The sequence below is a fragment of the Chamaea fasciata genome, unplaced genomic scaffold (genome assembly GCF_029207755.1).
Source record: "Chamaea fasciata isolate MVZ Bird 193981 ecotype frontalis unplaced genomic scaffold, bChaFas1.0.hap1 SCAF_2, whole genome shotgun sequence".
NCBI lineage: Eukaryota > Metazoa > Chordata > Aves > Passeriformes > Sylviidae > Chamaea > Chamaea fasciata.
The window spans coordinates 29,584,830-29,610,742 of NW_027094087.1; the positions used below are offsets into that span (position 1 = coordinate 29,584,830).

The 25,913-nt window shown below is 48.7% G+C and overlaps 2 protein-coding genes across 3 annotated transcripts; one reads left to right on the forward strand and one right to left on the reverse strand.

Moving 5' to 3' along the window:
- The first annotated feature begins 1,279 nt into the window (after positions 1 to 1,279).
- On the forward strand, positions 1,280 to 19,560 carry PHC1 (polyhomeotic homolog 1). 2 transcript variants are annotated; one of them, XM_066175543.1, is made up of 16 exons: positions 1,280 to 1,289; positions 5,065 to 5,221; positions 5,823 to 5,933; positions 7,116 to 7,193; positions 7,686 to 7,727; positions 7,936 to 8,085; positions 9,043 to 9,198; positions 10,142 to 10,640; positions 10,957 to 11,717; positions 13,327 to 13,474; positions 13,567 to 13,775; positions 14,359 to 14,473; positions 15,034 to 15,142; positions 15,815 to 15,965; positions 16,468 to 16,699; positions 17,014 to 19,560. In XM_066175543.1, the coding sequence occupies exons 2-16, from the start codon at positions 5,108 to 5,110 to the stop codon at positions 17,166 to 17,168; spliced, it is 3,030 nt and encodes a 1,009-aa protein (XP_066031640.1). In that variant the 5' UTR covers positions 1,280 to 1,289; positions 5,065 to 5,107; the 3' UTR covers positions 17,169 to 19,560. The 2 variants fall into 2 exon arrangements, with proteins under 2 accessions (XP_066031640.1, XP_066031641.1); XM_066175544.1 differs by lacking the exon at positions 7,686 to 7,727.
- Positions 19,556 to 25,185, reverse strand: M6PR (mannose-6-phosphate receptor, cation dependent). The gene is made up of 7 exons (XM_066175545.1): positions 25,018 to 25,185; positions 23,410 to 23,580; positions 23,045 to 23,217; positions 22,845 to 22,954; positions 22,514 to 22,644; positions 21,852 to 21,978; positions 19,556 to 21,306 (listed from the first exon to the last, which is right to left on the reverse strand). The coding sequence occupies exons 1-7, from the start codon at positions 25,080 to 25,082 to the stop codon at positions 21,184 to 21,186; spliced, it is 900 nt and encodes a 299-aa protein (XP_066031642.1). The 5' UTR covers positions 25,083 to 25,185; the 3' UTR covers positions 19,556 to 21,183.
- Positions 25,186 to 25,913: the final 728 nt, after the last annotated feature.

Genomic DNA, 25,913 nt, shown 5'->3' on the forward strand with positions numbered 1-25,913 from the left:
GAAGCAAGGTCCAAGTGCCTTGCTGCACAGTGCAGCTTCTCTTCTTATAAGCTGCCAGCAAGCTCTGGCATTGTGGTTTTTCTATCCTGTTCATGCAAGTTTCCACTGTGCGCCTCCACGTGTGCTTGCTCTACACATGTAGAAGGCAGAAAACCTCTTGCTATGTCCTGTTTGCTCATCAAAGCTTGTTGCAGGTACCAACACAAACAGTTTACAACCTGCATTCTTCTCCCAGGAAACTAGCAACAGGATGAAAGGACATAGTCTTCAGCTGCGCCAGGGGAGGTGTAGGCTGTACAACAGGAGGAATTTCTTCCTAGAAAGGGTGATTACACACTGGTATGGGCTGCCCAGGGAGGTGGTAGAGTCACTGTTCCTGGAAGTGTTTAAGGAAAGACTGGATGTGGCATTCAGTGCCATGATCTATTGCCACGGTTGTGTTCGGTCACCAGGTTTGGACTCGTTGATCTTAGAAGTCTTTTCCAACCGAATTGATTCTGTGATACATAAAACGACCAGCGTTCAACAAGGTTGATCAGCCTCCAGAAGGGCGGACGGTAAAGCGAGCCGCAGCAGAGGGGAGCTGGCTAAGAGCGCTGGGCGCCCCGCGAACACCCGGGCTGTGACTCTCATCAGCACCGCGGTGCCTCGGTGCCAGCCCCGCAGGCACAGCAGGCAGCCGCGGGCGGGGAGCGGGGCCGGCTCGAGGCCGGGCCGGGCGCTGCTCCCGCCGTTCCCGCCGCCGCCGGACCGCGTCCCGCCGAGCTCCCGCTCCCGTCACCCGGGCAACGGGCAAGCGGCGCCCAGGGAAGGCACCACGTGCCCGGAAGCGCCTCGAGGGAGGAAGTGACGGAGCGCCGGGGGAGCCCCAGAGGCCGAGATTTAAAAAAAAAAAAAAAAAAAAAAAAAAAAAGGAAAAAACCCAACAAAAAGACAAAAACAAAAAAAATGAATAAAAGGGATTAAAAAAGGGATACAGGGAGAGGGGCGGGCGGAGCGGGCGCGGGTCCCGCCCACCCCGGGGCGGCCCCGCCAGACCGCGGCCCCGCCGGAGCCGCCGCCGGGTCCCGCCCCCGGCCCCGCCCGCCCCGACACCGGAGCTGCCGCCCCGCCCCGCCCGCTCGGCCGGGCCCGGCTGCCCGCGCGCGGGGGGCGTGTCGGGCGCGGCGGCGGCGGCGGCGGCGGCGCGGGGGCTCCGGTGCGGCGGCGGCGGCGGCGCGGGTCCCGCGGGCGGGCGGGCGGGGGGCGGCGGAGCGGAGCGGAGCGGGGCAGAGCCGCGGCGGCTGCAGGTGAGGCGGGGCCCGGGGCGCGGGTGGCCGCGGCGGGGAGAGTTCCCCGGGGCCGGCGCGGGATGGAAGTTGACAGCGGCGGCGGAGCAGCCATTGTCTGTCCGGCCCGGCCCCGGGCAGCTCCGCTGCGCAGCCCCGCTCCCGCCCCCGGGCAGCCGCCGCCCGGCTTCGGGCATCCTGCGGCGCATCCCGCCTCCCGCCGCGGCGGGGCTGCGGGCACGGCACGGTCGGGCAGGGCTCCCGCTCGCCGTGTCGGATGAACTTTGCTGCCGGAGTTGCCGGCGGCCTGGGTGGCTGCCGCAGCGCTGTCCCCTTCCATCATCCCCTCCTTCCATCCTTCCTTCGCTCCTTCTCTCCCGCCGCCGGCCGGGCGGGGCGCTTGGCGGCGAAAGGCGGGCTGGGCACCGAGGGATGGGGACCAGGTGGTGCGAGGGTCCTGCAGTGCTGGAGCGTCGTACCCGCTGCTGCTTCCAGAGCATCCCAGAGCAGAGTCGGCGGGTCCCGGCAGTTCCACACCTCTCCTTGTTTGGCTTGGAAACTATAGTAGAAACATAGTAACAGCAGCGAGTATGCTGTAGTCCTGGGTGCTGATTTTTCTCCCCCAAACCTGTGGTGTAAGCCCGTCAAATGTGTTTCCTAACTTAGTTTCTCAAGGATGAAGTGACAAAACCACTTAGAAAATGTTCTGCGGGCAGCAGTCATGTCCCGGGGGGAAAGGATGGGCTGAGCAAGTAAAACTTTTCTACCTTCTACCTTGTGCTCAGTGATTGGAGTATTGTTTGCCTTGACTTTTGTCTGCCCTTGTGCTTGAGAAAGGTCAGGAACTTGTAGATGGGCCACCTGTGGTGTTCTCGGTGTGTGCTGAGATCAGGAAGTGTGGGTTAGGCTCTGGAGTGGACCATGTTCTCATGCTTATACTGCTGCCTGAGCCAGTTTTCTCCCTTCTCCTTCCCATCCTTTCTGCTATGTGGTTATCCCTGCCATGGTGCTAAAAAGCTTTTATATCTTTCTGTGTCTGCCTTTTAGGGGTGCAGTTCTAGCTGTCGTTCAAAGGTTAATTTCCAGTAATGGCCACATTGTAACTGTGCGTTGGTTTTGTTTGTTTGTTTGTTTGGAAAATCCATGGTTTAATAATTTTTAGGAGGTTATCCATCTCATGGAGCAATTAACTGAGTCAAGTGATGTGACAGCCCAGTGATCACTAGTTTTTTTTTTAAGAGGAAGGTGCTTGGAGATGCAGTTGGAGAAGGGGTGAGGGTGTAATTCTCCTATTTTGTGTGGAAATGGCCTGTGTTTGGATCGGATTACACTAACACGGAGCTGCATCCTTAGATGAACTTGCTTGGGGAAAGGCTGTGCCTTTTCACTTTTGTGGTTGGAAGGGGTTTTGCTAGATAACTCTCCTTGCTGTGTGTGACTTAAAATTCTTACTGCCCTTCTGCAAAGGGAGTGTTTGCCTCTCTATCCACATCTGCCTACGCAGAAACCAGAAGTTTTCTGTGCCTCATGCCAGAGGTGTTTCAGTAAGATTCTGTTTATGCTAGGACCCGATTTTAATAAGATCTAGATCAACTCTCAAAAATGCTGGAAATCTTAGGAATCAGTGGTGCTGCTTACTGGGGAAACACAGATTGACTGGTGGAGCAGAGCACCAAGGCAGAAACCTGGTTTCTCCTGGTGAAGCTGTGGAGGCTAAGGGTACTTGCTGTAGCTAAGGTGAACATTAGTTACACCCTTTTCTCTCTCATGAGCACGTGTGGCATCACAAGTAAGATAATTCAACTCAGTGATTTGGCAGAAAACAGAGTTTTAAGGCACCTTTTCTGCAGTTAGCAAGTTGATCTAATGAGCACCAGAAGCAAGGTGAATGAAGAGGATCTGCCTGGGGAAGTTAAGGGTGGGCAAGGGAACATAAATTGGTCTCCTAATGGCATCTGAGCTACTAGAGAAGTTGGTGCAATGTATGTAGCTTCATGTGCATTTTAACCCCACTCAAAGTACTTTTTTTATCCACCACAGTCTCATTCTTTAAAAAAAAAAATCTGTATTCTCTCCCTTTGCAGTGTTTATTTTCAGGCTTCATTTAATTTTTTCCCTCCGGGGAAGATCTTTAAGGCAGTTGCTTCCCCAAGAGCCTTTATATTCTAGGTAGGTTTATTGACCAGGTGTTTCTAGCTGAAATAGGGTTGTGCCTGAAGACAGCAGCGGCCAGTTAGGAGGAGGTGTGTCTCAGTTGAGGAGAAGGTGGCCACTACTGAAACAGTGCAGGACGCCAGTTTTGGGTCAGCAGAGAGATGCCTGGGCAGGGCTTGAGGGCAGAGGTGAAGATGTATTTGGAAGACCAGATTGGAGCAGCAGCACTCTGCTTGCCAGTTAAAGAATTTTCCTGATTTTGAGGAGCAGGTTTGAAGCACCAGTTCCCTGATTTAGCCACCCATCCTCTGCAGTGTTAATGCTGTTGCCCTACTTTAAAGTCATTTGCTGCCCTTAACACCATTTCAGAATTTAAAAAGTTGTCTGGCTGAGACTATCGTTGCACCTTCTTTTCTGCTGCACTGGTCTGTTTGCTTATACACCAGGAAAGTGTTTGGTGAAGGTTATAATGCTCAGAATCTCTAGATTTAAAAAGGGCTAGATAAAGGGGCTATGCTGGTGCTCTGGCTCTTGGAAGCTCATTTACAGCTCAGATATGCTACGGAGGAATCAGCCAGTACTTTGGAAACAAACAGGCTGTTGGTGATAATAAGACTTACCAGAAACAGTTTTTTAAAAATCTTGCATGGAGTTTTAACCTTCTAAAAAGTCAAGTTGGTTTTATTTTTTCCAGTGAAATTCTGTTGAATAATCACTTTTGCTCCCTTTTCAGACTCTAGCCCCTCCTGCTACTACTCCCTGTGTAGCTCATATTTCTTGCTGCAGGAAACTCCCTGATCATCTCAATGGGCTACTCTTCTGCTAAGCACTCTCTTCAGGTTCACTTCTCTTCCTCTTGGCTGATGAAAGCCTTCTCCAGTCCTTTCTCAGTCCTGCAGTTCACTGCAGCTCATCTTTCTGCTGCTGGAAGATCTCAGTGGTTCTGCATGACCTCTTCAGCAGCTTTTGCCTCACGAGTGTTAGGAGTTATCAGTTCATCCACTCTGCTTCTGACTCTGTTCCTCCTGAAAGGAACTTGCCACCACAGATACCAGTTTCTAATCTAACATTCAAGTTAAGATCTGTTGGGAGCAACAAGTAGCTGGAAAGTTTGTGGGATCAGAAGAAGAAAGAGTTGAGGGCTGGGGCTAAACTGGGAGGAAGAGGGACCGAGTTGGTATCAGTAGGGCATTGGAGCTGAAGGGCTGGAGGAAGAGAGGATCAGAAATTGCCAAAGTGCATTGGAGGACTGAAGGCACAGGGCAGTTTGTCTCAGTTTGCTGGTCTCTCTTGAAAGGAGAGACGGTCAGGTCTGTAACCAGAATTGTTTAAATGAGCTGCAGCTGCTCCTTCACTCCACTACCTTTTTAAGAGGTCAGGATACTGTAGCTTGCAACTGTAGCATGGCAATAAAAATACGAGAACATGCACATTATGTTTCTGATGGTGGTAATAAAAGTTTTAAACTGAGAGTATGATTTCTGGGTGATTTTAGAATCCTGGCTTCCCTGGTCTCTGTGGCATATCAGAGCTGTGCAGGGAGCCGGTATTGAGATATTCTAGTACAAAAGCTGTGTAATGTAGTGAAATACAGTTTGGTTCTTTCTGTAGCCTGACTTAGTTTCCAATTCTTTCAATGTAGATCTGGAGTCCATCTCAGCCTGAGCTCCTGGGATCCTGTCGCCATGGAGACCGAAAGTGAGCAGAACTCCAACTCCACCAGCGGGAGCTCCAGTTCTGGAGGAAGCACCCGTCCTCAGATCTCGCAGATGTCTCTCTATGAGCGACAGGCAGTACAGGTAAGGCACGGGTATGCTCTGGGATGGCAGGGCATCACTGGAAGGTGGTGGTGAGCCCTTTTGTATTCCTCTGCATTGTTGGCTGTCAAGGTGGGACTGTACTCAGAGCACTCTCATCTTTTCAGATTTAGAAATTCTTATGCTAGGCCTGATGTTTAGTTCTTGTAGCCTGAAGCTTCATGTTCTATAGGTTATTCCTTCGCTGTCCAGCCTCCTAGATTTAATCTGTACTGTGATCCAATAGATTGGTTTTAGCCTGCTGTTCTAGAGAAAATTAGTTTGCCATCCCAGTTCCTCTATGCCCTCCATACACAAACTACACAGGAACACTTGTCTGCCTGTGTGAGCGTGCACATCCACAGATTTCTGAAGTTTATTAAAGTCTTGCAAGTGTGATTCCCACTGTCCTGGAATACACTTGTGATTCAGTGCGTTACCAAATTTGTAACTGTACTACAGATTTGGATGTGCTAATCTAGTGCCTGCTTTTTCGTGTGGTCTAGGGATGTTCTTATGGCTGTTACTAACTTCTTCACTGCTCTCTTCAATCACATTTTAACAGCATGCAATTTTTGACAATTGGGTTTTCTTCTTTATCTAGGCCCTGCAGGCACTCCAGAGACAGCCCAATGCAGCCCAGTACTTCCATCAGTTTATGCTCCAGCAGCAGTTTAACAGTGCCCAGCTTCACAGCCTGGCTGCTGTCCAGCAGGTGAGTTGCCAAGAGGCAGAAGGAGAGGAGTTGGAACATTCTCTGGGGAAGATCCAGAGGTTCTGTTTATAATTTATACAGTGCCTTGTGCACCGAGTTATCATGATCCCTGATGAGACAATAAGTCCCTAAACACATTGTTTAGAGTTAATACAAACAGCCAGTCAACTGGAAGCCTGAAGCAAAGATTAATTTCTTTTCTGGGTACAGAACAGAGGAAGATAAAATTTGGCATCCCCATCAAGCAACTTGCCACTTCAGAGGCCTATGACTACCCCCTGCACCTTCTTTAAATAAAAGATGGGTGGTTAAATCAGCAGTGGATGCAGTAGTGTTTAAAAACTGTATTAAAAGGATCAGTGGGTTGATACTTCTCTGAGAATGAACGTTTGTGTTTGCATGAAATTTCAGGCAGCATCCTCTGAAATTCCTGTCTTGGAACTTAGTAGCCATGTTTTTACCAGCAGGAGGGTAAACCTGTCCAACCAGGAAGCTGTCTCTAATTGAGACAAATACAGATCAATACAAATCTATATATTTTATGATGTATAATTGTTGAGTGTTTTTTTTTCTTTATCAACTTTGTTCACCTACTAAATTTAATCATCAGTTCAGAAGGGATTACGTGTGACGTGAATACATTCTGTTTGTGTAACAGTATCTCAGTAGCTGTGCTCCTTGGCAGTTAGTCCAGAATGTCATTGCTCTCGAAATCCCTTGCTGTAGTCTTGTAGTATAGAAGAAATAGAATCCTCTCATCAGTTTTGCACAAATCTTAGTTACAAAACTAACTAGCTCATGCAGGCGAATTCCTGTGGCATCAGAGAGGGGGAAATAAATCTATCAATATTTATGTTCTTCCACAAACCATATGCTCTCTAATCTGAATTTTCTTACTTGGAGTGCTATCATTGCATTGCTACTAAACTGCCTAATTAGCCCAACAAATTGTTAATATTGCAGGGAATGTCTGGGTGTTAACAGTGGATTTCAGCATTGGGGTGAGAGTTGCAGTGTGTAGTATGATAAGCTGGGCAAGAGTAGTGCATGTACCCGTGGGTGGAAGGATTGGAGGGCATACACTGTGGGGGTAAGGGACTAGGTGTTCTGACAGAGGCAGATAATTGTACTGGATTGAAAAGTTTCTTCGGGCACTCATTTCTCTGCCAATCTCTCTTGCAGGCTACAATTGCAGCCAGTAGACAGGCCAGCTCCCCCAACACTAGCACCTCACAACAGACCACCACCACCCAGGCTTCTGTAAGTAAAACTGCTCCCTCACACACATATTGAAGCCTCCCTTGCACTCCCTGCCTTGTTCTGTCTCCTCCTTTTCTTTTAGGATGCACACGGCATTCTAAAAATGCTGGGAATCAGCAAGATGCAGGCAACTTTGAGGATTTGGGGTGCTGTTGTTATTGGTGGGGCTTGAGGAAACCAGATAAGGTTTTTGGGTGGGAGAGGCCTCAGCTGGAAAGGTAGACATGGATCTCTGTTTGCTGAGGCTTTGGGGATACATTGTCATGGATTAGAAAAGGGTAAAGCTCTGATGAGAAGGAGGAGTCTTGAGCAGCTTTTGTCTTAGGCAGAGCAGTAGTTAGTTGAATGAGAGGATGTTTGGTTTTGTAGTGAGTGTTCAGGAGCTTGGATTTGCTCAGAGAGTAAATGAGTTGGTAGAGAAGGTTTTGTGGGTTTTACCTTTACTTGGGAGGCTGGAGAAAATGATGTGTTTTTTTGGATCTCTTATTGCAGTTGCATGCTAACAGTGATTCTCAAGCTCAGCATACAAATGAGGTCAGTATCCAGGGCTTTGGCTAATTTAGATTGTGTAGCCTGTAGGACGAGCCCTCTAAGACAAGAACTTTCTTCTTGGTCCCCTGTGGGATACAGGAAAAAACAGTAAAATGTCTGTTCTGACTGTACCCCGCTAAGCATATTTGTATTTATTTCTTGGCCTCCATCTTTTTGTACGTGATTTGAAGCTTTTCTTTTCTCTTCTAAGATCAACCTTGCCACCACCTCAGCTGCTCAGCTGATCAGTCGGTCCCAGAGCGTGAGCTCTCCGAGTGCCACAACGCTGACCCAGTCTGTGCTCCTTGGGAACACCACCTCACCACCCCTCAACCAGTCACAGGCACAGATGTACCTTCGGGTAAGAGATGTGCACCAAAATGGGTCCTGAGCATGAGCAATGAGCCAATTTCCAGGCTGGTAATTGGCTGCATTACCAACCAATGCAGAGTTTCAGTGCTTGGGATTACCAACACTTACAGATTAGGCTAGCTTTAAGGATGTTGCAGTATATTTTGAAATTGCATGGGGAAGCTCTCATCCCTGAAACCACAAGTTTGATTCTGGGCTCAGCCTTTGAGATAGATGAGCTTTGTATTGTGTGGCTCAGGTGAGAATGTTAACAACTGTGTCTCTGCTCTGCATAGATGTTAAAGGTTCCATAGCACTTCTCGCTAGAGTGTAAATGTGAAATATATGTTCTAGACTTGAATGTAGCTCACAGAAATAAAGCTACTCTTCTGGTTCAGTGCTGGAACAGATACATGGTAAATTACTCTTCTACTGCTGGCTGAGCTCAGGGATGTAAGTCAGAATTCAAGGAAGCCTAGACAAATAAATCAATGTGAACAAATGTCATCCTTTTAATTGCTTTGAAGTGCAGCTAGGTCGAAAGCATTAGGCTTGACTGTGGAGTTAGTCTGGGGTTTGGTTACCTACTTGCAAAATATTTTCTGTTTTTCAGCTGACTTCAGATACAGATTTTAATCCCCTTCATTTCAAGCAGCACTAATATTGGATGTATGTTTTTTATCACTGTTTAACCAGTTCTAGATAAACAGCCTTGGGCAGTCTGTGGGAGTTAGCCCAGACCTATGTTTGATAGAGGAATGCTTGCTTCCAATAAGGAAACTGTTCCCAGTTTCCTGCTTTGGAGGCTTATGTTCAGTGTTATAGTGCAGGGAGGGTTGGTGGTTTTGTAATGTGTGACATTGCAGCCTAGTGTTCCTTTATAATCTGTTTGCTTGCGGTTTTTTTTATCTTCCTTTCTCTCTCTGGCCTCCATTCCTTCCATTCCACATCCCCTCATCCTCAACAGCCTCAGCTGGGGAACCTGTTGCAGGTGAACCGGACCTTGGGCCGCAATGTGCCACTCGCCTCCCAGCTCATCCTGATGCCCAACGGGGCTGTGGCTGCTGTCCAGCAGGAGGTACCACCCACTCAGTCTCCTGGGGTCCACGCAGACACAGACCAGGTCAGTGACCTCCCTCCCAGAGTCCTCCCTTTCCCCTGCTTCTGCCACACCACACTCTGGTGTCTGTCTCAAGCTGTCTCTGTATAGCGGATTAGGGCTGTTAGATCGCCAGCCTATGTCCCTGTGCAGGCAGGCAGATTTTGCCATCAAGTTTGCTTTTTGCCTCCAGAGATGATGTTAATTTCTGCTTAAAATTTCTGTGGTGAGCAAAGGCTGGATCAGCCCCACCTTTGCAGTTTGTTGGTTGTGATTGTATGAAAAGAACTCTTGAATTCTATGTACAGTTTTCAGTCACTCTGCAATTAAGAGTCTTTGCCAGAGGTAGTATTCCTCCATCCAGGTGGTTCATTGTTGTAAAGATGCCAAAGGCTTGTGTGAAGCAATTTTTTTGAACAAAAGTCAGCTGTGATCAAACTTTAGAGATAACATTGCATTTGGAGGGGGATTGGATGCAGAGGATTGGCAGCACCAAAAGGCAGAGAACTGGTGAAATTGGAAAGGGTGTAGGCCATGAGTAGGTCTGTGGCCCTGGGGGCAGCCGGTGGCACAAAAATTGAAAATGAATGACCGGTCTTTAAAGGGGTATCTCGGTGCTTCTAGAGCTGTGCTGAACTGGGTCCTGCCAATGCCAGGGTATGGCAGGCAGGCAGGTCTGAAGTCTGTCCCATGCCTTGAAGACTGTCCCCAGACTGTCCTTTTACAAAGTGCCATGAGATCTTTAATTTCCACCAGGGATTGAGCAGGATAAAGTTCAGATAATGTGCTTCCTGGGGAGGGCCGTGCTGGGCTTTGCCCTGCAGTGTGAGCAGCTCCTCACATGAGACCTGAGGCACCAACCCAGCCTGCATCCCAGAAGAGTATGTCGCTTACGCGTACTCCGTCACGCTCGTGGCAGGTACTGTGTGTAAAGTGAATGGATTGTGTTTGGTGTGTGTGTCTCTAGGTGCAGAACTTGGCTGTGAGGAGCCAGCAGACCTCTGCCACCAACGCCCAGCTCCAAGGCTCTGCTCAGAAGACAGCCCTGCCAGGAAGCTCCCAGGCTTCGGGCTTGCCGCAGGCCGCTGGCACGGGCCAGGCCATGGCAGTGGCCCAGGCCTCCTCCAGCGGGGCGGGGCAGTCCCTCAACCTGAGCCAGGGAGCAGCGGGCAGCAATGGTGTCCCCGGGGGCGTGGTGGCCAGTGGTGGCAGCCAGCCCTCCATGGGACTGAGCCAGAGCTCCTCGGCAGGTGTTGCTGGCAGCTGCCAGAGGAAAGGCACCGGGGTGGTTCAGCCGCTGCCGGTGGCGGCTGCCCAGGCCGTGACTGTCAGCCAGGGCAGCCAGACAGAGACAGAGAATGCGGCTGCAAAGAAGGGTGACACAGACAGTGGTGGACAGCAAACGGTGGGCATGAACCTCACCAGGACCGCTACACCCGCACCCAGCCAGACGCTGATCAGCTCAGGTGAGCACTCATCTGGTTTTTTTCTCTTCAAAATCATTGGGCCTTCACAAGAATGACATTTGGAAGCCTGGAGATAAAAGGTTTTCCAGCACATCTCCCAGCTTCTGTCCTCCCAGAGACTTGTCTCAAGGGGTTATCCCTTTCTGTTAGCACAAGAAATTGATTTAATCCCTCATGTCCTTGCAAGAAAGCTGTCGGTCATTTTGGAATTTAATGTCTCAAGCCAGTGCAATGGCTGCCTTATTTTTGTTGTTGTTCCCAGCTGCACTGTTGCTAACTTTTGTGCTCTGTTTTTTCCTACTCTGTTTTTGCATAGCAACATATACGCAGATCCAGCCACACTCACTGATCCAGCAGCAGCAGCAGATCCATCTGCAGAAGCAGGTGGTGATCCAGCAGCAGATAGCCATTCATCACCAGCAGCAGTTCCAGCACCGCCAGTCCCAGCTCCTCCACACAGCCACCCATCTCCAGCTGGCTCAACAGCAGCAACAGCAGCAAGCAGCATCTCTGACCCAGCAGCAGCAGCAGGCTCCGCCTCCGCAGCAGCAGGCTCCACCCCAAAACCAGCAGCAGGCACAGACCCTTGTGGTACAACCTATGTTGCAGTCCCAGCCACAGCATTTACAGCTCCAGCAGGACAGTCCGTGCCAGCCAGCCACCAAGTCACCTGTTCCCATTCAGTCAAAATCTCTGGTCACCCCCATCAAACCCCCTCAGCTTGGGCCTGCCAAAATGTCAGCAACACAGCAGCCTCCACCACACATCCCAGTGCAGGTCGTGGGCACTCGGCAGCAGGGCTCAGGCCAAGCCCAGGCACTGGGCTTGGCTCAGATTGCTGCAGCAATGCCCACGTCCCGGGGAATGCCAGCTGTAGTCCAGCCTGTTTCTCAAACCCATGCTGCTTCCCCATCATCATCTTCAGCTCCAGCATCCTCACAGGACGCTCCCCCTCTCACCACAGGGGTGAATTTGGCACAAGTTCAAGGCACAGCCCACATGGTGAAGAGCCCAGCTTCCTCTCCAGTTGTGGCTCAGATGCCAGCAGCATTCTACATGCAGTCTGTCCAGTTGCCAGTAAGTGATACCATTGAGAAGGAGAATAGCATATGGATTCTCTTTGTTCATTCCTAGGACACCAATCGCAGTCCAGGCCCAGGTCAGTGGGATGGGATGGGGAAGGGGTTTGGGGAAAGGGATATGGAGACTTTTTTCCTCTCAAAAACACTAATTCCAATCCAACGCCTGGGGTTATTGACTACAAGCGTTTCTCTTCCACATTATCATTCAAGGGCTTGCATGAAGTTAATAGGTGAGGCTCAGAGCCTGCCTTCGGTGGGGTGGGTGTCCACATCACTTACTGAGTATCCCATTCAACAGTGGGGTTTGGTGGACCTTGGCTGGCTGCTGGATGACCACCAAGTTGCTGCTCTATCACTCCCCCTTCACAACACGACAGGAGAAGAAAAATACAGTGAAAAGCTTGTGCGTTGAGATAAGGATGTGGAGATCACTTGCCAATTACCATCATGGGCAAAACAAACTCAGTTTATGGAAATTATTTATTTTACTACCAATTTGAGTAGAATAATTGGAAATAAGAACAAATGCAAAAAACACCTCCCCCCTTCTTCACAGGCTCAGCTTCACTCCTGAGTCTTCTACCTCCTCCCCCTGAATGATTCTTGAGGTGGGCAAGAAATGGCATTTGTGGTCAGCTCATAAGGTTTTGTCTCTCCCTCATGGTTTTCCCTTGCTTTAGGATGGGGGAATCCCTCCCATGGTATACAGTCCTTCACAAAGGATGCAGTCCTTCATAAAGTCCTTCTCCAATGTGGGTTTTTCCCACAGGCTGCAGTTATTCATGGATATTTCTGGGTTACAGATCCCTTGGTGTGTGGTACCAGCCACTGACTCTAGCCCTCAAAGGATCCCCTAGCAACAGGCTATGCAGAGGAAAACTCAAATTCCATAGGCCTTGTCCATGCTGTTGTGAATTGTCCAACTCGGCCCTACCTAAATCCCTGAGACAATAGCACTTTGCCAGCTCAGATTATGGAATCGTCAATAATTGGAGTTCAAAAGAACCCTAAAGATCATATAATTCCAACACCCCTACCATGGGCAGGGACACCTTTCAGTAGACTAGGTTACTCCATCAACCTTGTCGTGAACACCTCCTTAGCCAGTTGCTGAGACTCTCTAAACTCTGTCTGCTTCTTCAGGAAGGTGTCACAGGAATTATCTTGATTTTTAGAGCAGGGGGACAATTCTGCTCCTGATGAATGTGTGTCCCCTACTCTTTTGACTCTTCATTGAAACTGATCTGGTTTATCCAAGAAACCTGTTTGGAAACTGCTGGGTGAATGGCATTCCATTTCTTCCTGCAATAATCCTTTGAGGTTCACACAGTGTCTTGGTCTTATACCAGGGTATCAACATGACATGGGACACCAGATCTAGTCTGTGGCATGGTAGTGAGTCTTCTCAAGCTTTGTTCCTTGCTAGGCCAATGCTCCCAATTAGAGGTATGTACCATTTCCAGAAGAAACCAGGCTGGAAATCAAGTATGATGGAGCAGGATGCTTTTTTTTGTTTTGTTTTGATTTTATTTTTGTTTTGATCTGGCTTGTTCTTTGCTTTGGAGTTTTTCTGTCTGCTTACGTGTTCCTGTTTATTCATGCAGGGCAAATCTCAGACCTTGGCAGTGAAGCGCAAGGCAGAGTCAGAGGAGGAGAAGGAGGAGCCGCCCAGTGTCACCGCACTCCTGCCTCCCAGGTCCTCTCCCGTAACAGACAGCCCCAAAAATGTGGAGGAGAAGAGTGGCCTTGGAGGTAAAGTAGAAGGGAGAGCTCTGCTCGTGTGTCCTAATGACCTGAAGTAGCTGGAGCAAAGGTATCTGACTCCTGCGCTGTTAACTTTCCAGATAATTCTGATACTGCTGCCATTGCAACCCCAAATGCCACATCAAGTGAAGGGGCCTCAGCCACCCCCACCTCTGCTTCCACCCCAAACCTGGCACTGGTGTCACGTCAGATGGGAGACTCCAAACCTCCTCAAGCCATCGTCAAGCCCCAGATCCTCACACACATCATTGAAGGCTTTGTCATCCAGGAGGGAGCAGAGCCCTTTCCAGTAGGGATTTTTTTTGTTGTGGGGGAAGGAGGTGTAGCACTTTCTTGGGAGGGTGGTGGGCTTCCATCTTTGCATAGGAGTATCTTTCCCCATATTCCAATTCAGCACTTACAGCCTGGGACGTGGAAAATAAAGAGGAAGGGAGGGAGATGTCACAAGGGAGTGAAGCAAGGCATTAAGAAGTGTCATTAAAGAGAAGGAGTTTGAAGGACAAAAACAAGTGTTGCAGCAACTGCTTACTCCAGTAGTCACCAAAGCAATAAATTATGCAGGAACTGTAAGGAGGCTCTCCTCCCTGTGAGGGAAAGATGCATTTTGAACAGGCAGCAAGTGAAGTTGTAGTAAATAAGGGGAAATGGAGTTACATGGAGTTGGATATTATTCAAGGCAGATAGTGCTTGGGGATCTTTAAATGAACAACCAAGCCTGTGAGTCAGGAGGCAGTAATGACTTCTTTCAGCATCTTTCCTTCCCTATTAGGCAGAGAGATTCTTCTGAGTTGAATTTTGAACTGCATGTACCTTGGGTAGTGGACACAGGGAATCCTTTACTAGTGGGTCCAACTCATTCTCTCTCTATCCAGGTGGGTTGTTCTCAGCTGCTGAAAGAATCTGAGAAACCACTGCAGGGAGAGGCTCCTTCTGGCCAGAATGAAAACCTGTCCAGCAATTCTCTGGGAGAGGATAGTGCTTCCATGGGTGAGTTTCAGGACCAGGAGGATTAGCTAGTGTTACTGAAAGTTTCTGCTCTGTATTACTAACTTAATGCATTACAGACTTGTATCTCTTCCTGCCAGCTTCTTAAAGACTGGAGCTGTGGAACTAGGATCTCACTTTTTCTGTTGTTGTAAATATGATCCAACACATCCTGTGTCAGTAGTAAGGAGGAGATTCTGAACTGTACCTGTCTTTAATGACTGTAGGCTGTGAAGCATGTGTGGACAGGGCAGAGAGTGCAATGATGCACTTTAACAGCCTTGTAGGATGTGAGAAATATGCTATTTTTTGCTTGTTTCATGAAGTGGTACTGACCAGGAGAAAAAAAAACCCTGCTGTTTGATATCCTGGGGTCCTAATTAGTGGAGCTTGTGCTTCTCTTTTTCCCAGTGGCTTCCCCAAGCTAACTACTTACTACATTCAGTAGAAAATAGTGCTTGGAATCTGTCTGCTCAGAAGAAGAGCTATGGAAGGGGGAATCATTGGGTGTGTGATGTCCTTCAGTTCAAATCACCAACTGGTGTATCTCTGTATCTCACTAGAGCTTGACAAGAAGGCAAACTTGCTGAAGTGTGAATATTGTGGGAAGTATGCCCCAGCATCCCAGTTCCGTGGCTCCAAGAGGTTTTGTTCCATGACCTGTGCTAAAAGGTAATAATACAAAGATGTAATTAATATTCCTTTTCTCTGACTACATGTTTGCTGGAACTGGGCATGTGCCCCTTCTCCAAGTAGTGTACCACCTTTCAGTACAATTGAGCCTCCCTCTGTGGTGTGTACTGGCCACAGTGATCCTTTGGCACTCTAAATGATTTGTAAATGCGTCTAGGTCTGGAGAGGTGGATGTGATGCTGAGTATAAACAGGATTTCTGGGTTGCTCAGAAAATGAAGTGGGGAGGGGGAAATTCTGGGACTATAAACAACCTCTCTTCAGAGAAATGTGCATTTGACTGACTAAATCAATGCATACTGGTAGCTGTCTGCATTGGTATTAGACAAAGAAGGGAGCATTGGGGAAAAATCTTGGGAGAAGTTAGACTAGCCATTGCTGCCTCCTGTTGATAGCAGAGTGCTTGTTATGGGTCTTTTTTCCCTTAGGGGAATGACTTAACTGACCCTTCAGATGTTAGACCAAGACTCTGGTGTCCAAATATTGCTTGTGTCAGAAGTTGGGACTGGTTCCTTCCAAGGGGAAGTCTTAGAAGGAGGAGGAAGAGAACTTGATGGTAAAGAGGAGTCTTATCCCCATCCAGAGCAAGGAGAAGTAGTAGGTGTAGAAAGCTACTGCTTTCTAACTGCTGCTCTGCTTCTGCTTACTTGAGGTACAACGTCAGCTGCAGCCATCAGTTCCGGCTACAGAGAAAGAAGATGAAGGAATTCCAGGAAGCCAACTACGCCCGTGTGCGCCGACGGGGACCACGGCGCAGCAGCTCTGAAATCGCTCGAACAAAGATCCAGGGCAAGCGCCACAGGGTAAGGACACACACCTGTCAGGGCCAGGTCTGTGTGGGATTTGTCCCTGCTGGCTGTCCCACGTTGTCACAGTGGATGAAGTCGTGCAGGATATGCCTATGGCATGCTGACACACTTGTTACACAAGGCACGGGGAGCTGTTCTAATCCCTCATGGACTGCATGAAGTGTACTCATGTTTGTACTTGTTCTGTGCACTCTGTGTTCGCTCCCATGTGCATCTTGAAGGTCTCAGTGAGTGAGATCAACTGAGAGCCTTGGCAGAAAACAATCCACTTTTCCTATTTAATAAGCAGTCTTTCACATGAATGACTTGAATTGGGCCATAGAAGAATCAAATGAGCCTCAGTCCTGGTGTGAAGAAGAGAGGAAGCTCTTGTGTCAGCTGCCCCTGGACCAACAGCCTGAGACAGTTGTTCCAGACTGTTGCTACTGCATCCAATGACTTGTTTTTCAGCTTGTAATTGTGAAATTTCTTTTCTTTCTTTCCTATGGGCTTGTAGGGCCAGGAAGACTCAAGTCGAGGCTCTGATAACTCCAGCTATGATGAAGCTTTGTCCCCTACATCTCCAGGACCCCTATCAGTAAGGGCCAGTCATGGAGAGAGGGACCTGGCAAACTCTAATATGGCCCCCCCTCCCCCAGATCTACATGGCATCAACCCAGTCTTCCTGTCCAGCAATCCTAGTCGTTGGAGTGTGGAGGAAGTGTACGAGTTCATTGCATCATTGCAAGGTGAAGTTAAGATCCACTCCTGTGATCCAGTAGCATGGAGAGATTGGGCTCTCTTTCTGGAAGGAAAATGGTGTCAGTGGTGCCTACTGTTTTTGAACAGGTTTCTGAATTGGAGTAGAGATCATAGAGGTGGATTCTCAAGATTTATTTCTCAAGTAGCCTGTGTGCTTAAGGAGGGTGTGGAGTAGAGTGGGGAAAGGGGTTGGTTAGATTCCTAGCTTGTTTTTCTGTACCTGCCAGAGGGCAAAGAGTAGGAATGAGGGGAGTGCCCAATGCACATGTGTTTCTTACTGCTTTTTTTGTTTGCTTCACAGGGTGCCAGGAAATTGCTGAGGAATTTCGATCACAGGAAATTGATGGTCAGGCCCTGTTGCTTCTGAAGGAGGAACATCTCATGAGTGCCATGAACATCAAGCTGGGACCAGCTCTCAAGATCTGTGCCAAGATCAATGTCCTCAAGGAGACCTAAGAACTCTGAAGCCAGAGGTCTCACTTTTGCTCTAATCCCAGGGCTGCTGCCAGTTTTGGAGCATCCTGCTGGGGTGGGGAAGAATGGGACAGTCCCCTGTGGTCTTGCATTCAAGAAGAATGAGAAGGAATTTAACTGATTGAAACTGCCATGCACAAGCCCATCTCTTGCTCTCTTAATGGTGCTACAAGGTTGAGGAAAACTGCCACCTGGGGCCTTTAAACAACTTTCCTTCTTCCTGATTTTGAATATGCCTCCCCTTTATACACCACGTAAAGATGTTGAGGGATCTCTTTCTGTCTTAAAATACTTCTGAAAGGGAACTGCCCTCAACCCTTTTTGCCACAGCAGGTCTGCTAGATCTTAGCTTTGAATATCATTGCCAGAATTCAAGGCATAGGAAGAGCTGGCCCCACATTGACACTGGGAGCACCTGTGCTTGGGGCTTTTATGAAGGGGAACTAGCAAATTGCAAGTGACAGAGGTGACAAACAAGAATTTGAGCAAAAGGGGCTGCTGCTTTTCCACTTTTAAAAATAACCTAGGCTGCTCATGAACTGGGTTTAATAGCCATTCCAGCATGCATACCAAACATGAAGGCCTGTGGCAATAGGAGCTGTCTTGTCTTCACTCTGCATGTCTACAGGAGACAGTAAAGCTAAAGTGTTGTGGCAGCTATTCACTTCAGGTGCTCCTCTCAGAACCAGTCAGAGGATTTTTCCTGAGTACTTATGACAAAGTGATGGGAAACTCAAAGGGGAGGGGATTGTTTTACATTAGGGAACCTTGCAGCATTAGGTTTGTCTTCCCATTGTCTAGAGCATAATTTACAGATCCAAAGCAGTCTCCAGAAGCACCAAGGCTCTTCATGAAACGGGCTGGGGTTTTGTGTGTTTTCCTACCAGTTTGTATTCTTTTCATTTTGTGTCTGTCTTCATTATCCTCAGGAGAGCTTACGGGACAAAATTTAGGCTGGCAGGATTGTACTGCTTGCCTCAGGTTTTTTTTGTTTGTTTTTTTGGTTTTGGTTTTTTTGTTTTTGGGTGGGGAGTGTTGTAAAACAAGTATTTCTCAGTTACCAGAAACCAAACACAAACCCTACAAGAACTGCATACTAAGCTTTTAATGTGACTTCTCATTTCAGAAGGGTAGAGTTTATGTTATATAGGCTGATTTTCTCCTACTCAGCCCCTCCAGGTTTGGTTAGGGGTTCTTTGGTGGTTTTTTGGGGGTTTTTTTTCTTTTTTTTTTTTTTTTTTAAGGACCAAATGTGGTTTGTAGCCAAATTGCCAAAGGTGAAAACCTGGGCAGAGTTATTCTCTTCCACAAGCACCTCTGCTTCAAACAGGCAAAATACCTGAAGGAGTTGCACAAACTGTGAAGAGGTAAGTGCCCTCTAGAGCCAAATACCTGAAAGCAGGATGGGTGTTATAAACCATGTATCTCAGCTTTTCTGTTCTCAGAAGTTTCACATGAGTATTTGAGTGAAACATAAGACTGTTCCCTGTGCTAAGCACCTACTGTTGCAGAAAAGCTGTAGTGGCATGGGAGAAAGCCTAGTAGCATAGGTAGGAAAATATTAGAGATCTTTGAAATGGGCTCTTTATTGACCCATGTTAGAAAAGGAGGAAGGAAAGTGCTCAAGTCGATGGATAAAATGTGGCAGCAGCTTCCTAGTTTAAACTGTGCTGCTGCATCTCACTTTTGTGACATCCTTGTTCATGTGAGAAGACTTCTGAGGCTTTGTGAATGCAAATACGCCCAAAGGAAGCTGCCCATGCTTGCTTGCACCCTGGTACCATGGTTTGGTCTGATGTAATCTGGGGACAGGGGAGGGGGAGGTTAGAATCAACAGTGAGCAGAGGAAGGCTGCCCTTAAACCATTTTATTTTTAGTGGGCTGGGTGTGATAAACTCCTGTTTAGTTTGACCCTTGGCAGGGTAGGCAGGCAGGTGGCCTGCCACTGTTACCAGCTACTCCTGAGGACTGGATTTTATTTCAGTCAAATGGGAAGGCTTCACTTCTTCATTTCATGTTCAATGTTCTTAATAAAAAAATGCTTGATCAGGCTTTGCAGGTCTAGGTGCTTTTTAACCCCAAAGTGTTTGGAAAACTTCATCACCAAGTTATTTTTGACTGTCACTGCTGCAGAAAAATACAGAGCATAATCCGCCCATCCATAACTACCTGAGCCTCTAAAGTTTCAGTTTTGAAAGATTTTGACAGCCTTCCCTCATAGGCCTGGGAGGACCTGGAGTGAAACAAGGTGGCAGCAAAAGCCATGAACATGTTCATTACTGGCAAGAGTTCAGGCACAAGACACCACCACACACTAAGGACGCTTCTGGGTGAGAAAGATGCTCTTGCTGCATTAGCACAACACTTCACCAGGTTTTTTGGTCACTTTATTTTTGAAAGTTGTGTTTTGTACAAAAAAAATTACCTTAGACACCACCATGAGAACAGTAACAGACTTACTGACTTCCTATTTTTCCCATGTTATGAGAAAGATTGAGACTGTAACCAAAGTCAAAGAAAGCAGGAATTGCTTGCCCACTCTAAACCCAGAAAGCAAGCGTGGCCACCCCATTTTTCTCAATGTCTTAAAAATACATGAACCTTGTCTGTACTCTGCTGTTAACATAGTAGTGGCTTGCTTATTCACAGTCTCTGCCCCCCACACTGAGGGCAGTTCTCTGCCAGTCCACAGTAGGGTAGAATGGGATTGCTCAGTCTAGCCTCTCAAATAAAAAGCAATTTAGAATCAAGGTGCAAAGTTCCTGAAGGTTCCCATTAAATCGACAACTCAACTGTACCTGCTTTTCACCAGGACCCAAAGAGGAGGTCTCTGTCACTCCCAGCCAGTGGCAGTATGTTAAGTACCATCTGCAAAGGGCTAGTGTTTCAAGACTGGCCTGCACCATGCTTAAGGGGACAGTGATTTATGAAAGCTGACCATGTAAGAGTCCCTCATGCAGTTCTCAATGTGTTAGCATTCTTAGCCTGGGCTTCCATGGTTCCTTTGATATAAAAATAAATTCTGATGGCTTTGTAGGAAAACCCTCTGCAAAACAAGGAACTTCTGGGGAGCATAAAATCACAATGCTGACAATGACTGAGGTGTGTGGGCAGTCACCTCAGGAAGCTTGTGTCAGAACTCAAGTGGCAGCTACCTGTCTCATTTTGTCTTGATGTCACTTTCAGTTTCAGCAAATGTTCATTTTCCTTAGCAGCACATCTTTTCCTTTTGCTTCTCACTCGTTGAGAAGACTGTGTCAATATTTTGACTGAAGTCATGAGACTCCATTTAACTCCTATGGTTTTTTAGCATTGCCCCTCTCTAGTCTGAGAGGATGGCATGCATCCTTTTACAGCTGTTGAAGGAAACTGTTGAGAAGTACACACCACTCTGCCATTAGGGAAACAAAAAATTGCAGAGGTGCTAATGCCTCTTCACCCCCTTCACCCCCAGAGTCTGGCATAGGGCACTCCATGCCAGTTATGCTGGCAGAAATCGTATAACAGTGCAGAAGCTAGAAAAGCTGAAAATGCATTCAAAGAAAAATAATTCCAGTGTCATACAGATCCTGTAAACCCTAGGGGGAAAAAAAAAAAAAAGACGACACAAAATATCCCTTTTACAGTGTCAGCTGTTTTAACCCATAGCCTTTTTCCCTTTCTGCACCCATCCATGCCCCTTTTTTCCTCTTAGTGATTCATCTCCCATTCCTGCTCAGTGCTGAACACTCATATTGCTGTTTTCTGCCCAACTGTCAACACTTCTCCCCTGAGCTCTGCTGCACTTTTAAAACCTAAGCCAGCATTATATTTATAAGACATGCCATTAGGAACCAGTGCTGTTCACATCCAAAGGCATCCATAGGACTTGACACACTGGAGACAGCGGAAGCAAACAGTGAAAAGAAAATCAGAAGTGAGAGAAGGAGAACTGGCTGGGAGGCACCTGGCTAAAGAAGCACTGGGGAGATGGGGGAGCTTGGTGTGGAAAGCCTTATCACATGGGCAGCAAGTGGTCATCCCGTTCTTCTGACTCCTCTCCCAGCTGGTCGTCCCCCACGCCACGGTACGCGGCTGGTGCGTTCCGAGGCTTGGACCGGCACACAAAGTCACAGCCATCCTACAAGCACAGGACACAGCACCAGCATCAGACTATGTGCAGTTTACTCAGCATCCAAACCACAGCAGCTCCTGCCAGTTCTCTTTTGCTAGGGGATTATGCCTATCCCTGTGCTACCTGAAACATCTCCCCTGAAACCTGACATAAAAACATCCTACCCAGTCTTAAAAGCTCTGGACAGTTATGCAGCAACATCAGGCCAAGGCAAGTATGAAGGATAAACAGCACTGCCTACAATGACCAAGGAAGGATTTCACCTAGTCAGAGGTAAGCATTTCACAGTCCCCAGGTCAATATTTCTACCTGGAAAGTTTTAACTCTTGAGGAGCACATGTTCTAGTCTGTTATGTAGCAGTTGCAGGACAGGCAGGGAATTGATCTCAGCAAGGATTAAAAAATGGCATATTCAAGAAAAAGGAAACAGATACCCTCCTCTTCTGCTTCAAGGTACTCCCCCCTGCTGGTAGGTATACCCAAAACACAGAGTCAATGCCATTTTCTCCCAACATGGGCCAGGCTGAGAATATGTAAGAATTTTTACTCACTGCCACCAGATTGCCCAGATCTTGCCAGAAGGCAAAGTGAGGAATCTGCTCCATGCCCTTTGCTCCCACAATGAGGCGCTGGTAGAGGAACCCACCAATGATGTAGACTGCAATTAGTGACACAAACCTAAAAGGCAGAATTAAAAGAAAAAAAATAAAAGGAAAATCAAAGCTGAGGAAATCCTATAGAAAGTATCTTCCGAGCCAGCTACCTGCCTCACATTAGCACTGGAACAATGCTAGCACCACTCAAGAATGGAGCTGTAAACAGAAACCACACCATAAACGGTCCCCAAGTTATCAATCTGCTTGTATAAATCTTTTAGCAGCATCATGTGAAGTAGTGCCTCTAAGCACAAACACAGAAAATGAGCCAAGACTCCTGGTCTGACTTCCCAGCTCTGGCAAAGAGCCATCATACAATTTTAGGAAGTCAAATCTCCCATGTTTCAGTCTGTAAGATGTGAAATAAAATGTTTACTGGGAACAGACCAGCCCTGAAGCAGGAGCTTTAGTCCAAAAAGCTCAGAGGCATAGTAACATCTACTGCTGGCTGTGGGAAAGTACACTGCAGTAATTTAGTCTTACTATAGCATTTGCTACATTTCTAAACAGCACTGGAGATTATGACTCAGGCACAAACAGCTCTTCAAATGACTCACGTGATCAGTAGAATGGAGCCAACGCTGAGGTGGGAATTCTCAGCTGGACATGCCACACTGCTGTCCATTTCAAAGAGGTAGAAACACTCCTGCTCCTTTTCCCGCTCTTCGGAAATAATGCTGAATGAACTCTGCAATTTGGGAAAAGTGAAGTCATGTGAAAACACACCCACGCACACTGAACTTCACTAGGAGACAGTTTTATCACTGTTGGTGGAGCTGGGCACCAGACACTGGAGGCCAGCTCACTGTCCCTCCAAAACCCCTCTGCTCACAATCAGCCATTGGTCTGGCAGCCTCCTGATGCTCTCTCACCCTAGGTGCCACTCACCGCTGTAACTCCCCGCTTGCAAGAAATCATTATCACAGCTCGCCTCTTCTCACCACTGCAGTGCCTGCCATATGAATCACCACCTTTATAAATCAGCATGATCCAGTCACCTGCCAGGAGAGAAACAATACAGGCTACAAATCCAGATCAGGAGGTGAAAAGCAGCTACTGAGTCAGCAAAGTATTGAGTGGAATCGTACTTCCATTGAAGACCTGGGTTTCATTGATTCTTCCTATCACCGTGGTCTTTCCATTCTGTCTGTCTGTTTGCACCAGGCCACCAAAGTCGTGCGAGGTGCTGTTGACCTCCCTGCACACCCTGAAATGGTAGACGTAGTTTTCTGTTTTGCCTTTCTCCACAGTCACGTTAAACCTGCAACAGGGAGAGGACAGAAGAGACAGCCCATTGGATTACCAAGAACACTCAGAATAGGGGGCACTTCAGACCTGGAAGCCAAACAGAGACCATACTAACAGGGGGAGTCCATTCTGCAGTCTGACCCAAATCCTCCCTTCCCTCTGGCCCACTGTGTAGCCCCGAGGCCTGCAGGGTGTTGTGCTGTACCTCATGTGGCTCAGGGGCTCCAGTTTCTTCAGCAGGGCTCTCTCCATCTGCGACTCACTGCTCTCATCACCAACCACATCACAGCTCCTCTCTTCTGACTGCTCGGCCCCCACTACAGCCAGGGCCATAAAGACCAGCAGCAAGGCAGAGGTATGGCAAGGTGGTGACATCCTGGACACATGCCACAGAGAACACAGAGGATTAACTTCGCAAAGGATTAGCTTCAGCCCCCCGCAAACTAACTTCAGGGTCACGGAGTCAATGATTAGCCACTTCCTCAGTCCTGACTGCAAAAAGGAGAAGTTGAAATCTAGAAACAACTCACAGTTCACAAGAGACACTAAATCTGAATCTCTTGCACTGCCACCAAAGACAATTCAGTGGGCTGATTTGGGACTCTTTTCTGAACTTGCCTTGAGACCACAAAAAGTTTTGCTGCTGAGCATCTTAATTAACTGCCAGACCAGAGTCCAGAAGGCTGAACGCTGGAGTAAATTTCAGTCATAATCCACTGCTTGTTATGGCGTTGCACTGAGAAGCCAGTCAGCAGAAAATTATTTATGAGGCCTCTAATCAATCATCTTCACAGCTCTCATGTAAAGAGCTCGCAGGGAAGAGCCACTCTGATTAGTCAGACTCTGTTTGTTCAAGTGCCTTAATCTTTATAATGATCTTGCCAGTACTCCTTTAGCTGAAAATCTGAAAGACATTTATAATGCTAAACTGCAACTTCACAGAACAGTTTCTTCCTTTCCCTTCTTTCCCTTCCCAGTGTACACCAGGGAAGGAGGAAAGCAAGGTATCCGATGTAAGATCCAACCAACCAAGCCGTAAAGAAGATGATAATAACAGTAATAATAATAATAACAACAACAATAACATCAACAATAACAATAATCTATAAAATTGGGTTTTCAGGTTCATGCTTAAATCACAGACAAAACAGTCAATGACGGCACCAGCCAAACAGAGCAGTGCAACATATCCCCCTCTGCTTCTCGTGCTGCAGATTTTGGTAAAGCTCCAGTCGCAAGTAGAAGGCAGACCCTCCATTAACCAAGCACGTGGCTTTAGGCGGACACAGAACCTGTATGACTGACCCTAATCATTTCCCCACAGCCCGCAGAGTCCACGGCGACAGCTCACAGCTGCTGAGTGGGGGCTCTGATCGCCATGGGGCACCAAAAGGTCAGGAATGCAGAAATCACAGAATGGGTAAGGCTGGAAGGGACCACAGTGGGTCACTTGGTCCAACTTCCCTGCTCAAGCAGGGTCATCCTAGAGCACGTGGCACAGGACTGTGTCCAGACGGTTCTGGAATATCTCCAGTGAGGGAGTCTCCACAACCTCCACGGGCAATCTGTTCCAGTGCGCGGTCACTGAAATGAGGAAGCCCGTGACACGAGGGCTCGTGACTGCTCTCTCCCGAGGCCAAAAGCAGGACCTGCCCTCAGCCCTAGACACGGCTTCTCCCGGAAACTTGCTGCGCGGCGCCCGGAGCGGCCCGGCTCCTCCAGCCGGGGGCCGCTGCCCCAGACCCGCCCGGGACGGCTTCGCCCCGCGGCCTCGCTGTGCCCCACTCTCCACCTCCCCAGCCCGCGCACCCACCTGCGGCCGCCCCGGCACCAGGCGCCGCCGCCCATACGGAAGAGAGACCCGCGCCTCATGCGCATCCCATGCTGGGCGGCCCGGGGACCACAGGCACGGGCGGCACCGGCCTCCTCCGCTTCCCGACCGGCTCCCTCGCCCGCCCCGCCAGCCGGAAGCCGGGAAGAGCGTGGCGGAACTGGCGCCCGGCGCCAATGGGAGCGCGGGAACGGCCGGGATCGCCCGCCCAGGAGCGCTTCGCAGCGAATGATCCGCTGCGGGAGAAAGGCGGGCACAGCCGGGGGCGCCCTGGGCCGCGCCCACATCCTCTCCGTAAGCCAATGGGCGATGAGATTTAGCGCGGTGGCCCCGCCTCCACTGGCCTTTCTGCCAATGAACGACGAGGGCGGGCAGAGAGGAGGAGCCGTCACGGCGCGGAGTCGCCGCCGAGCGCGGTGCCCGAGGGATCAGTGCGTCCAGTGCAGTGGCGGCGGGAAAGAGCCCCGCGGGATGGGCATCGCCGGGCTCCCGGCTGTAAATCAGCTCGCCCAAGTGCTCTGTGACTGTCCCTCGCTGAAGTTGCGCTCTCCCCTCTCGTGTGCCCCGCAGGGGTTTGGAGCAGCAGCAGGAGGAATGAAAGGCTTCTCGCCATCGCCCTTCCCCTCGCTCCCGCTGCCGTAGGCGGTAGCAGTCCCTCTGTCACTGGGCTTTGCCATCCCCACCAGGTGCATCCAGAGTGACCTGTGTTGCACGAACAAGGGGTCTCGACCACTTCACAAAACTGCTTTGTGGCCTTGATCTTTCTGATTTTGTCCCCACTCTGTGTCTCCGGTGGATTGTCTCCATGTTTTGTTCTTATACTTTGGAATAAAGGTGCCTCCCGGGGCTTCTGCAGGTTTTGCCACTACAGAGGAATT